Here is a 14,448-nt window from a genome sequence, read left to right as displayed (position 1 = left end):
TTTGCCTAAACAACGCATTCCTTGCTAATGAATTCCTTTCCTCTTTTTTACTACCCCCTTCTCCCTTCAAACACCTTTGTTTTATTTAGCTCAGTAAAGCTCTCCTCTACTTGCTAGATGAAATGCTGCCTGATGCATGAATCATTTCACAAAAGCCAATTAGATCTTCAATTTTACTTGGTTGAATTTTGTTCTTTAACATTCTCTTCAGTCATTAAAAGCCGGGACTGCCAGTAACCCAGTATCCTGATGTGTACTTGCCGATATGATCTGTTTCTTTCAAAAAATACTTGAAAGCCACTTACAATAAAACAAATAAAATGGGTACAGAAAATCCATTCTGAAAAGGATGAAGAAATGACTAAACATGGTGCTAATATCACGAAGTTTGCTGTGCAGCCAGGGCAAAAGGAGGGACTTATTCAAGTTATACTGCTCTTGTTATCAGAAAAGGAAGAACAGCCAAACTCCTCAGGAGAGGACATTTTTCTTGGCCCCAAGTTTTAAAAATAATTTATCATATGAAGTCTCAAACCAGTATAGAGTGATACAATGCCTATTATTCATATCAATAGTTTAGAGCAAAATAATGTATGTTATGCTTATCAACAGTTTATAGTCCAAAGTCATTTTCATTTAACTTTTGATAATGGCTTGCGGAATAAGGCCAAGGGTAACATAACCGTACAATTCAAACTAGACATATTCTGGGGGGAGGAGGTAGATTTATTATGTTAATGTGGCAAAAATAAGATTGCTCAATAATTTTTTCCCCCACTAAACTACTTAACAGTCTCTAATTTCATCACTACTTCAGAGCAACTTTTCCCCCATGAGATAGAAACAAATTATTTCCAATAGTAGACCCAAATAATTGGAAAAGCAGATTTTACTTTGTGTCGAATGCTTCAGTAAGGTCAGTAAGTGGAATCTGGGCACGTGGACTTTTGTGGACTGGTAAACAGAGTGGTATTTTTCCTCATGTTTTATTATGCCAGAATTTCTTAGACAGTACAAAATGCAGAAACAGATCCAGCCAAAGCATTTAGATGCAAAGTATAAGAAGATTAGATCATGCCTAAGGTTAGCAATTTTTAGGAGGTACAATAACACTTCACCGAATGCGGTAACCAACGTTATTTAATGTGTCACCTGTGCTCGTGAAGTCCAAGTCCTCCTTTAGTAAGAGGCTATCACCGTGTTTGGGACTTGGGAGCAGTCAAGGGCACAAACTCTTTTTAAAACGATAAGGTCAAGCAGGTATTCAACTCAAAAGATACTCTTAAATAATGTTAAACCGTAGAAAGGGTTACCATTTCTACAGCACAATTATAGATGAGTTTCTCTGCAGTCACGCTGCTGATTTCATCAATAAATCTCTGTTTGTCAGAGAAGAAGCGAGTCAGCTCTTCCGTAAGTTTCTTGCACATGGTGATGCAGAATTTGTATCGTTCATTCAAATTCTTGACAACTGAAAAGAAGTTGAGATGAGAATTTTATTTTTCCTCCACAAGTCACAGTGACATGCACCTTTCCTGCTGATTTAAGGAAAGTGACATTAAATGATCATTGAAAAAAATGACCGGGGTTGGGGTGGGTGGCTCAGTCGATTAAGTGTCCAACTTCGACCCCGGTCATGATCCCACAGTTCATGCATTTGAACCCCACGTCGGGCTCTGTGCTGACAGTGCAGACCCTGGAGCCTGCTTCAGATTCCGTGTTTTCCACCTCCTCTCTGCCCCTCCCCCCACTCTCAAAAATAAACATTAAAAAACAAAAAAGACCAGAAATCAGATTCTTTCATGCGTTCTCTTCCACTTCACTTCCAACTGTTCCCTGTATGAATTAAATGGCAAAAACAAAAAACAGAAAAATCAGAATCTTTGCCCAGTTAAGAATATTTAAATGTTTTTTGAAAATTATTATCTATTTATTTTGAGAGAGAGAGAGAGAGGGAGGGGTGGGGGGAGAGAGAGAGAGAGAGAGAGAGAGAGGGAGAGAGGGAGAGAGGGAGAGAGGGAGAGGGGGAGAGGGGGAAAGAGGGGGAGAGAGGGGGGGGAGAGAGGGGGGGGAGAGAGGGGGGGGGAGAGAGGGGGAGGGAGAATGCCAAGCAGGCTCTGAGCTGTCAGCACAGAGCCTGACTTGGGGCTCGATCCCATAAACCGTGACATCATGACCTGAGCTGAAATCATGAGTCTGATGCTCAACCGACTGAGCCACCCAGGCACCCCTACGAATATTTACCAACACAGGGATTCCTCATCACAAACTCTCAGTGCAAAGGGGAAAGGAGCAGCTCGAGGACCGTCACGCCCCACCCATACCTTGTTTCACGGCCGTGGATGGGCTCAGTTTCCCGGACTTGACCTGGGCTTTGGCGAGATGCAGCGATGCGGCTAGAAGCTGCGCTGCCTTCATGTACAACACCAGCTGCTCCACCCGCCTGTGCCCAGAAGACAGCAGAGTGTTATCCTGGGACCCACATGCCAGACTCAGCTCTCTACTCATCAGGTCACCATTAAAACAGCATTTCTAAAGGAGTATCATTCTCCTGGATATATTTTAATGCACAAGTAACTCTGGAAGGAAGAAGGTTCATGAAAAAGATGTGTGTGTGCTTTGAACACAACAGGTCTACTCAAAGAAAAATCAGTACGATCCCTTTATCACCAAATACCTTCGACAGTGTAAGATACAAAGAGAAGGCAACGCTAGGGTTACGGAATCTTCAAGTCTTGGCTCATATAGTGAGATCTCGCACAACGGAACAACTCGGGGCTCCCTTGAAGCCCTGAGATGGGATGTGATCTCGGCGTGCGACAAGGTCTCCATCTCAGACGTGAACTTACAGAAAGCATGGAGGATCCGGAAGTGAATGGCTGGGGAGCACCTACCCCCAGTCTTTGCTTAGTTGGCTGATCTGGTCCACGACCACGCTCTCCTGGATCTGGTACAAGGAGACGGCGGATGAGACAGCGGACGCGCACAGCTCCGGGTCTCCTCCCCGCGCGGCTGTCAGGTCCAGCACGCACTCGGTGAACATCAGCATCACACTGAGGTGGCGTAAGGCGTCTGTGTGTTCTCGCTGTGGCAAAGCCAATTTGTCTTAGAAACTTTCAGTGAAGAGGAGGCGTGTACTCTTTCCTGTATATAAGCCACGGCCGGCGCTAATGTTTTTCTATACTTATGAATATCAGAATGAGCAAAACAGACGAAGATTTTTAAATTCCAGAAGACTAGTAAGAAAATAAACACAGGTGAAACCAAATGTGGGTATGCGCATGTGTTTGTGTGTTATGTATGAGAGCAGCCCCAAAATTAAGTGTCAAAGGAATGAGGTCACTGTGTTTTACCAGAAAAACAAAAACAAGGACAAGGACAACCCCAAAACTAAACAATTAAATCAACATACTTGAGACAAAAACATGACCAAATAAGCATCAGGATTTTAAGGATATTCTTTACACTAAACCACCCTTCTTGCTAGTTTAGTAAATTCTACTGACTTAGAGTTCCAGAGATGTTTTATTTTAATTTCTGGTGAGTTTTCAGTTCACAGTGACTCCTAATACCAAAGCTCTAAATTTCTGTGAGCTGTTCACTTAAAGAGGGGAATATAGACATAATAGCATGCTTTAAAAAATGAGCATTCTAAAAGTAATGTGGGTTTTTGTTTTTTTTTTTTGAGAGGGCCCAAGTGAACCAGGGGCAGAGAGGGAGGGAGGGAGAGGGAGAGAGAGAGAGACAGAGAGGGGGAGAGAGAGAGAGAGAGAGAATCCCATGAGGGGCAGAAAGAGAGAGAGAAGGAAAGGGAGAGAAGTGAGGCTCACCCAAAGCAAGGCTCGTGCTCACCCAATGCAGGGCTTGAACTCACAAACCCTGAGATCATGACTTTAGCCAAGGCTGAGCAACCCAGGCACCCTAAATTAATGTTGTTTTGAGATGTGCTTTTAGCTATAAATGTTTTTTGAAAGCTCAAATAAGACTAAGCTTCTCATTCTCCTTCTATGATGAAAAAAGGAGAATCATTTTCCTAGAAAAAGGAGAATAAACCAATTAACTTTTGAAAGTCTCTCTGCTCTCTGACAGCATATGGGACTGTACCTTCCAATACACTGGAAAATGTATTAGAACACAATTTGTGTCTAGTTTGATGGAAACTGAAAAAACTCTGAAAACTGCTTTCCCAATCTTAGGACTGGATTGTACATATTTTCAAAATCACAACTAAAACTTCTACACAATAACTACTAAATTTTGCAGGCAACATTTTATAACTTTTATGTGAAATATTTAATTCTCATTCATGCAAAATAAAAATGTTAGTTGGAGGTCCAGCACGGAGAGAGAATTTGTTCTCTGTTGGCCCGGAGAACTGATCATTTTAATTTGAAATGCTAGCTAAGTCAGCATTGTAATCGGGACTGAGGACACAGTGTAGGCCACTGGGTGCTGTCCTGGAGTCGAGTCTGAGGAACTGAACTGGCACAGTCTTTGGAGTCGCAAAATTAACTTCTGTCATGCTGAACGTGTGTTCAGCGTGCTTCAGATTAGGCTGCGTTTTTCCCTGTGGAACTGGCTCCACCGAGGGAGGGTGCTGGTCTACAAATGTGAGCATTTGCTTGGCAGGTTTATTTCTCAGTGCGACTAATCTGGCATTATGCTTTATTATTTCATAAGCCTAAGTGTATTGCTTTTATCTTATGAAGAAAAGCAAGCGGTGAGAATAAAAAGTTACGGTTTCAGGACAAAGACTGTGCTTTACAAATCCCATAACTAGCAAATAAACTTCAGATTAAAAAAAAAAATCTCCATGTGTCACTTCCTCTCAACCAATGCTTGTTCTGGATGAGTGTCACTGTTAACATTACTCTAAAAACACATCAGCAATGTTTTTCAAGGAGAAAAGGACAAGGTGAGTTAAAGAGAAGAAAAAAGCTTCAGAACTTTTGTGTATTCTGCCCTTTCCTCATTGCTAGAACCTTCTTCCGTGCTCTCGACATTACAGCGACACGCCACAGGGGTCTCTTCTCTACCTCCATCAGTGTCTCCTCTGGCAGTTCAGGGGCTTCAAAGGTGATGAGCCCCTCTAGGCTGGGGGGTGAAGCACCATAAGGCATGTATCTCAGGCCGGGAGCCGCCTCCGCTCCCGGAGGGGAGGACCCTGAGCACGGCCCTGGCGGGGAGCCCACGCACGCGCGGCCGCTGGCGGAGCACAGGGAGCCTCCGGAGCCGCTGGAGCCCGCTGCAAGAGAACAGGACATGCGGCGCAGGGCCCGCAGTGAGCACCTGCGCCCACCATCCAAGGAACAAAGGAAATGTTACAAGAAAAGGCACCGACCCCCTGGGTTTTAGTTTTCCAAGTTCCCCTCTGTTCTTCTTTTATACGTACATTCCACAGACATCATCATGGCTCGTTTTAAACTAATTTGCGACATGCACATCTCTCCCTGTTGCTCCGTAGTCTTTACTGCAACATGCGGTCGGTGCAGAGCAGTTCACTAAATTTTTATAGGTAACGATTATCGGAAGATTTGTACCATTTCTGATTTTTGTATCACAAATAACACTATAATGAAATCCAAAGCGTTTCCTTCCTCTGAAAGGCTCGTTTGTGATCAATACTCCGAAGTGCTGGTGTAAACAGGAGTGGGATTTCTACAGAGCAAATGTGACCCCCGCTTTTACAGCCCTGGGGACAACCGCCTCACGGCCTCCTACGGTAGTGGCTGTGAGGCAGTGCACCGATCCCGCCAACCTTCAGCAACGCTGGGCGTCAGTCTTTTAGTGTTGGCTTAGTTAACAGGTAAAAAACGTTACTTTCTGAAAATTGTATTTTATTATTACTTAATACTTCTAATAATCTGAAGAACAAGATCGTTGGCTCTACCTCCTCTCTCGTTATCTGTTTACAATCCTTTGCTTACGAATCTACTGACATCATGATCGGTCACTTACTCAGTGTAAGAGAACTCAGAGAACCCACGGTCCAATATAGAAGATGATGTCAAACGAGAACTCATTTCAAGTCCAATCTAAGTGCTTTCTTCATTTAGGGTATTAACGACCTACGTGTAGAGTATGGAGGATGATAAAACCAATCTATTGACCTATCTCAATGCAGACAGGATTCAGTGCAAAGACTGGGGCCCAAGGTACAAAAAAGGTAAGACTCAGGTTTCTAAAAGGACAAAGCAAAGACAAACAACCATCTACCATTTCAAAACATGTACTAAACGTACTAAATTAAGCCTTTAATATAAGCTAAGAAGCACCATATAGGCATAGCTGCTTCATCATGGAGAAGTCGCACTTCGATTGTATCGCTGTAATATTGCATGTTGTAAATATACAGTACTTTTATTTTATCAAGTTTCCCCCTCCCACAAATAAGGTCCCATTCATACCTTACAACCCTTTAAGGTAAAGACAATGATGATCTCCATGTCATTGGTAAAGAAACTGAAGTCCAGAGAGGTCAAGGGACTTGCTCAGTCACACCATTAAGCCATCAACAGAACACTGTGCTCCCAACACTAGCCAAAATCATAATAAGACGATGCTTCACCTGAGGTTGTTCTCGTTCGAAGGACCATATGGGTACAAGTGGGGGCCGTGGCACTGTGTGGAGGAGATCCTACAGTGAACAGGACAGCCCTGGAACTTGCTGCTGTTCCTATGGGAGGTGCCAGTACCACACCACAAGCTCCTGCGGGGGCTACGGTGAAAAGGTCACAAGATGTTACATCGTTTTGATAGTGTTTCTTTTGGGGGCTGGGATTATAGGGAGACCTGTACTTTTATATCAGGGTTTTTTTTTTCAATAAGCATCTATTACTCTTAAAATCAGAAATGCAACGTAGGTCTCCACTAATAGTGTTTTATAGTAATCTCTTCACAGCCGTGAATCTTCTTTACCCCAAAGCCTTGGATGCAGAGTCACTTCTGTGAACTTCCAGAGTATGTGACCTGCAGTCATGCCTGTTGAGGGTCATTTGAAAAAGTGGAAACCACGTACTTAGAATAAAAATGTGAGGTAAAGCTGAAGGAAGAACAGGAGTCTCCACAGAGTAAGAGCTTGAAAAGAGAGAGAGAGTGGAGTCGAAGCACATGCCTTGGAACCGCAGCCATGTGTCTGTCGGGGGGTGTGAGGTGGGTCCAATGTCGGAGGGGCCTGATGGGCTTAGCGTGGGCTAAAGGAAGATGAGGAGAAAAGTCCCTCTCCACCAAACTAAAGCGAATGAACAGAAGTCGTCCAAAGCTTTTTCACATCCAAGCATCTCGAAAACATTACATTTCTGACGTCACAGGATGGAGGCAAATCACAAATTTAAAAGTAGAAACACTGAACCAGACACAGAAAAAAATTGCCATCAGTGCCCGTGATCCACAACAGAGCATGACAAACTTGAAGCATCTAATAACAGACAGTTCATGAAAATCTTCTAGGGAGTAAGGGAACAGTAAGTGGGAATCCATTAAATAGCACCTATTGTCACACAAGATGTACGAAACGACACAGATACTCTCTTTCTGTAACATTGTTATGATGTTATTTTATTGGGTATACATGTATTTAAAGATAATCATGGGTATATTTTAAGGGCCAATGATCCTATTGTTTCTTAAGGGCTTATGTTTTTATTTTCAGAAAAGGAAATTTCATGATTAGAGAAATGTGCAATTTCAAATGCTGACAATAAAGTTCATGTGGAAGATGGAAAAGAAAAAGAGAATAAAAATAATCAAATATGCATTTTCTGCCTAAATATTGTTTAAGGAGAAAAACCTGGTTTCACATCCACAAACTCGGACTGAAATCAGAACATATATTCATGTAGAACTTACACAACCTATAAATTTAAATCTATTTGTGAAGGAGAACGAGACATAATATGCTCTTTCAAAAAAGCTATTTTCAAAAACAGTCCCAACAACCAGTGACTGACTTTTGGCAGAGAGCACACAGAGCAATCACTCCCAGAAGAGGCAGTGTGTGAGGGGCATCGCAGACCTGCCCCTCGGTGACACGACCGTAACTGGTGGAAATTACTTCTCAAAAAACAACCACTTAAAGCGGCTGCAAAATGTCCTGAGGGCATGCAGGAAATGAAACATTTATTCAAGAATATCTACCACATCTCGGTAAGAACCTGTGTCTCCACCCAGCCCCCACTCCGAGGGTGGAACCGGGGCGCGTAGATGAAATACTAGAGCTTTACTGCCCTCACCTCAGTTCACTTGTCGAGCAGAGGTCTCGGGCCTGTAGAGAGAGGCAAGCCAAAAAGACCAGAGGCTTCCAGCCCACCCAGCACCCAGGTCACAAAGCAAGGGAGTCACTCTGAAAGAAATGGGCCAGCATCCTCACACCCAGTTCTAGAGAAGGGTGCCCAGGATTTTCCACGGTGGTGGAGACACGGAACGAAGAATTCTGAAATCCTCCCCAAGGAAATGGACTTTATTTGAAACAGATCACGAGAAAGTTCTCTGAGTGCACTGTCAAAAACAATGAAGATTTTGGTGATAAACAAATGAGGAGGCTGCTGGCTCCATGAGAGCAACAAGCTACCAAACAGACCATCTAGAAGGTTAATAGAGAGAACCAGGGAGAGAGACAGCTAAGAAGAGCCCTCCTGTGGTCAGAACGAGGCTGAAAGAAGACTGGCTTCAAAGACTACTTCTGCAAAAGGGCCAGCATTTAATCAGACAAGACCGGAACAATTCACACCCAACACAATTTGTCAAAAATAGAGCCCTCGGAGGGCAAGCCACAGGGCCCACCAGTTGGCTGTGGTACCGACAGAGGGAGAGCCTGAGAGACCAAAGAAAGAGTGGAAGAGAGACCTGTCAAAGCCACCGTCATCCCAGGGCAAGTGTACACATGGCCAAAGCTTGCTCTCCAAAGACCGACGCCAGAGGGTTCACACTACCAGGCCTACAGATTTCACGGGAAGAGTCCAGACAAGACTAAACACATTAAGCCCAAAACAACAAGCCAAAGGGTAAGGGACTGGAGGAGTCAGAATTCAGAACTGCTACAGAACTATTATATAAAATGTCTGGTTTTCAACAATAAAAATGTGATATGTGCAAATAAACAGTAAAGAATGACCACACATAGAGTGCCTGGGAAGCTCAGTTGGTTGGGCGTCCGACTTTGGCTCAAGTCATGATCTTTGTGGGTTTGAGCCCCACGTTGGACTCTATGCTGACCGCTCGGAGCCTGGAGCCTGCTTCGGGTTCTGTCTCCCTCTCCCTCTCCCTCTCTGTCCCTCCCCCACTCGTACTCTTTCTGTCTCTCAAAAATAAACAAACATTAAGAAACAATTTTTTTAAAAAAAGAGTGACCACACACATGAAGAAAAACAAACAGAAACTGCCCTTGAGAGGGCTCAAATGTCAAAATTAGCCGACTTCAAAGGAGCACTTTTAAACATCTTCAAATAGCTAAAGGAAACCATACTTTAAAAAGTAAAGGAAAACTTTACACTTGTCAGAATGGCTAAAATAAAAAACAAAATGCAAGAAATAACAAGTGTTAGTGAAAACGTGGAGAAAAAGGCACCCTCACGCACTGCTGGTGGAAATGTCAACTGGTGCAGCCACTGTGGAAAACAGTATGAAGATTCCTCAAAAAATTAAAAATAGAATTACCCTATGGTCCAATAATTCCACTCCTAGGTATTTTCCCAAGCAAAATGAAAACACTCATTCAAAAAGATTTATGTGGGCCACCTGGGTGGCTTAGTTGAGTGTCCAACTTTGGCTCAGGTCATGACCTCACAGTTTGTGGGATGGAGCCCCACATGGGGCTTTGTGCTGACCGTGCAGAAACTGCTTCAGATTCTCTGTCTCCCTCTCTCTCTGCCCCTGCCCTGTCCATGCTCACTCTCTCTCTCAAAAATAAATATTTAAAAAAAATTTTTTAAACCAAAAAGATATATGCACCCCTATGTTTATTGTAGCATTATTTATAATAGCAAAGATATGGAAGCAACATAAGTGTCCATCAACAGATGGCTAGATAAAGAAAATGGTGTGTGTGTGTGTGTGTATGTTATCTATACAGTGGAATGCTATGCATCCATAAAAAAGGATTGGCATCTTGCCATCTGTGACAACATGGATGTACCTGGAGGGTATTTTGCCTAAACGAAACAAGTCAGACAGAGAAAGACAACACCAAATGATTTTATTCATATGTGGAACCCGAAAAACAAAACGAATAAACAAAAAGGAAGAATCAGACCTACAAATACAAAGAACAAACTCATGGTTGCCAGAGGGGAAGGGTAGGGGGAAAGGCAAAATGGGTGAAGGGGAAAGGGAGACACAGGCTTCCAGTTACGGAATGAGTAAGTCATGGGAATAAAAGGTACAGCATAAGGAAGAGAGTCAATGATATTGTAATAGCATTTATGGTGACCGATGGTAGTTACACTTATGGTGACCAGAGCATAATGTATAGAGATGTTGAATTGCTATGTTGTATATCCAAAACTAATGTAACATTGTATGTCAACTATACTCAAGAAAAAAAATGTTTTTGAGAGAGAGCATGTGCAAGCTGGGGAGGGGCAGAGGATGACAGAGATTGAGAATCTTAAGCAGGCTCCATACCCAGCACAGGGCCCAATGCAGGGCTTGATCTCATGACTGTGAGATCATGACCTGAGCCAAAATCAAGAGTCGGACGCTTAACCAACTGAGCCACACACGCCCCAAGAAAAAAAATTTAAAGTATGACATTAATGTCTCCTTAAATAAAGAATAGGAATACACAGAGAAATTATTAAGAAAAACCCCAAATGCAAATTCAGGAGTTAAAAAGAATAAGTGAAATTAAAAATTCACTACAGGGGTTCAACAGCAGATCTGAATTGGCAGAAGAAAAAAAAATCCATGAGCTTGAAGATAAACCTACAGAGACTGTGCAATCTGAAGCATCAGGAGAAAAGAGAAAAGAATCTCAAAGAGCTATGAGACACCATTATGGGTACTTATGCATAATGTGTATTATATGCATGATGGAAGCACCAGGAGGAGAGGAGAGACAAAAAAAAAAAAAAATCCAAATAAATAGTGGCTGAAAATTTCTCAGGTTTGAAGAAAAACATTAATCTGTATAGCCAAGAAGCTCAACAGACTCAAAGTAAGATAAAGTCAAAGAAATCCACGCCCAGATACATCAGAGTAAAACAGCAAAAACTGAAGACGAGGAGACAACTTTGGGAGCAGCAAGAGAAAAATGACCTGTCACATACAGGGGTTTCATTCAATTTATAGATCAACTGGGGAGTTAACAATAGTAAGTCTTCTGATCTATAAACATGGGTTTCTTTCCATATTTAGGTCTTCTTTAATTTATTTTATCAGTGCTTTGTAACTTTCAGAATAAAAGTTTTATCCTTTTATTAAATTTATTTCTAAGTATTTAAAAAAAAATTTTTTTTTTTGCATTTATTTATTTTTGAGAAACAGAGTGAGACAAAGCGTGAGCAGGGGAGGGGCAGAGAGAGGAGGAGACACAGAATCCAAAGCAGGCTCCAGGCTCTGAGCAAGCAGTCAGCACAGAGCCTGATGCGGGGCTCGAACCCACCAACTGTGAGATTGTGACCTGAGCTGAAGTCGGACTCTCAACCAACTGAGCCACCCAGGAGCCCCCCAAGTGTTTTATTTCTGATGGTATCTTACATAGAATTGTTTTTTTAATGTCATTTTCAGATTGTTTCTTGCCAGTGTCTAAGAAATACAGTGGATTTTTGGATATTGATCTTATACCCTGTCATGCTACCGAATTTATTTATTAGTTCAAATAGTTTTTTAGTGGATTACTTGGGATTTTCTATATACAGGATCACGCCATCTGTGAATAGAGGTCATTTTATTTCTTCCTTTCCAAGCTGGGTGTTTTGTTTGTTTGTTGTACTGTTGTAGTCATTTTTGCCAAGTTGCCCTGGCAAAAGCCACTGATGCGATGTAAAATGGAAGTGATGACAGCAAATATCTTTGTCTTGTTCCTGATCTTGGGGGAAAAGCATTCAATCTTTCACCATTAAGTATGATGTTAGTTGTGGGTTGATCAGGTGAGTAAACTCACTTCTATTCCTAGCATATTGAGTGTTATGTATTACCTTAATTGATTTTCATATGTTAAAGCATGTGAATCAAGGGAAAAATTCATCTTAGCAGGTGATGCTAATATTCATATCGGAAACTCAAGGACCCAGGATAACCAAAACAATCTTGGAAAAGAACAAAGGGGGAGGACTCACATTTCCTTGGTTACTATAAAGCTATAGTAATCAAGGCAGTATGGTACCAGCATAATAACAGACATATAGATTGATATAATAGAATTAAGAGTCCAGAAATAAATGCATTTATAGTCAATACATTTTTTACCAGGCTGGCAAAACAATTCAATGGAATAGAGAATAATGTTTTCAATAAATAGTGCAGGAACCACTGAATATCCACACACAAAAGAATGAAGTTGGACTCCTACATCACATCATCCACAAGAAATAGGTCAGAGCAGATCACAGATCTAAATGTAAGAGCTAAGATATAAAACTCTTAGGAGAAAATATATAGTTAGCCAAGGGTTGGATGTTATTTAAGGAAGGGTATCTAGGGAAACTCAAAAACAACAGAGAAAAGTTTAGCCTGACACCTACAGGTACAGGAAACACTAAGCATAGCCTAACTCCTAGCCAGAAAAACGAAAAACCTCATACTATTTAACTCAATTCCTTTTATCCAATATATCATGTCAGGCTTTCACACAAAAAAAAATTAAAAGAGAAGCTAAAAGGTAAAACTAGTTTGATGAGACAGGGTAACCATCAGAACCAGACTCACAAATAGCAGATTGGAATTATCAGATTAGGAGTTTAAAATAACTGTGATTAATATGCTAAGGACTCTAATGGAAAAAGCAAACAACATGTAAGAATAGATGGATAATATAAGCAGAGAGATGGAAACTCTACAAAAGAATCAAAAGGACACATTATACATCAAAATCATCAAAACAGAAATGAATAATGCATTTGATGAGCTCATCAGTAGATGGACATGGCTGAGGAGAGAATCAGTTAGCTTAAAGATATGTCAACATGAACTTCCAAAATTGGAAAGCAAATACAAAGAAGAATGAACACAAAAACAAAAACAGAATATTCAAGAACTGTAGGACAACTACAAAAGTATAACATATACATGATGGGAATATCAGAGGGGAAGAAAAAGGGAAAGGAATAGAAGAAATATATGAAGTAGTAATGACAGACCAAACCACAGATCCCAGGAAGCTCAGAGAACACCAAGATGAGTACCAAAAAAATTATACCTAGACCTATCATATTCAAACTACAGAGAATCAAGACAAAGCAAAAAATCTTGAAAGAAGCCAAAGAAAAAACACCTCACCTATAGAGGAACAAGGGTAAGAATTACATCGGACTTCTCTTCAGAAACCATGCAAGCAAGAAAAGAGTGGAGCATTCTCTTTGGATTAGAAACCATGTTCAATCAGATATCTGATGATCCAGATATTTCCTTCTTTGGAAATATTTCCTTCTCCTAATGGGAGAGTCAATAAAAAAATTCTAGAGAAAACCAGAACAAAGAGATTACAACAGTGATTCTCAAATTTAAGTGTATATAATAATCACGTGGGGAGCTCATTAAAAATACAGAATCCTAGAATCCATTCCCAGAAAATGTGATTAAAAAGTCTGGGTTATGGTCTGCAACCTGCCCTTTGTTTTTATTTTTTTGACAAGCAGTCCAAGTAATCTAGAGGTGAGTCTGTGGACACAACAGTCCCTGAAACAACTATGAAAAGGCCAGGGGATCCCAGTGACCTACGTTTTTTATAGGATCTACTCACAGTAGAAGAAATGCTCAAGAGCATATGTGTATTTAAGCTCACTTTGGCCAGTATCATCCTACCAACATAACCCAATCTTGGGCCAGAATTCCTTCTAACTCCTAGCTGTTGATCATCAAGATACCTAATGAGCCCCTATCTTGTTGTGCTGAGAAAGAAGATGAAATGACAGGAGTGGGTGAAGAAATCTGGGTCAGTAGGTTCATGAAGAGTCAACAGAAGCAGACAGGTGAAATCATTACTTTCTCTTGCCCTCCCACACAACCAAAGATGGCCATGTTCTAATGCCTGGAAGCCATAAGTAGGCTACGTTAAATGGCAAAGGGTAATTAAAGTTGCAGATAGAACCGAAATTGCTAATCGGCTGGCCTTAGAATAAAGGGATTATCCTGGATTATCCAGTGGGTCCAATGTAATCACAAGCATCCTTTAAAGGTAGAATAGGGAGGCAGAAGGTCAGAGTCTAGACTGGTCCCCAATGGGAAGGGATCCAAGCAAGGACTGAGGGCAGTCTCTAGATGCTGGAAAAGGCAAGGACATGCATTCCCCCC

At 41.5% G+C, this 14,448-nt stretch overlaps 1 protein-coding gene across 3 annotated transcripts in view; it reads right to left on the bottom strand.

Moving 5' to 3' along the window:
- The window catches only part of ULK2 (unc-51 like autophagy activating kinase 2), an 85,359-nt gene that overhangs the window by 4,374 nt on the left and 66,537 nt on the right, over window positions 1–14,448 (bottom strand). For 2 of the 3 annotated variants that reach the window (XM_086686143.1, XM_086686144.1), the window contains 5 exons: window positions 6,569–6,718; window positions 5,037–5,245; window positions 2,895–3,085; window positions 2,325–2,443; window positions 1,314–1,471 (listed from right to left, as the gene is read on the bottom strand). In XM_086686143.1, coding sequence (XP_086542269.1) covers window positions 1,314–1,471; window positions 2,325–2,443; window positions 2,895–3,085; window positions 5,037–5,245; window positions 6,569–6,718 — 827 coding nt within the window. The remainder of the gene's footprint in view (window positions 1–1,313; window positions 1,472–2,324; window positions 2,444–2,894; window positions 3,086–5,036; window positions 5,246–6,568; window positions 6,719–14,448) is intronic. The other variant, XM_086686145.1, reaches the window with a different exon arrangement.

Source organism: Puma concolor, chromosome E1 (assembly GCF_028749965.1).
Source record: "Puma concolor isolate L17-30 chromosome E1, mPumCon1.1.hap2, whole genome shotgun sequence".
NCBI classification, from domain to species: Eukaryota; Metazoa; Chordata; class Mammalia; order Carnivora; family Felidae; genus Puma; species Puma concolor.
Note: the sequence above shows the minus strand (reverse complement) of the source record. Positions and strands in the feature narration are given on the sequence as shown.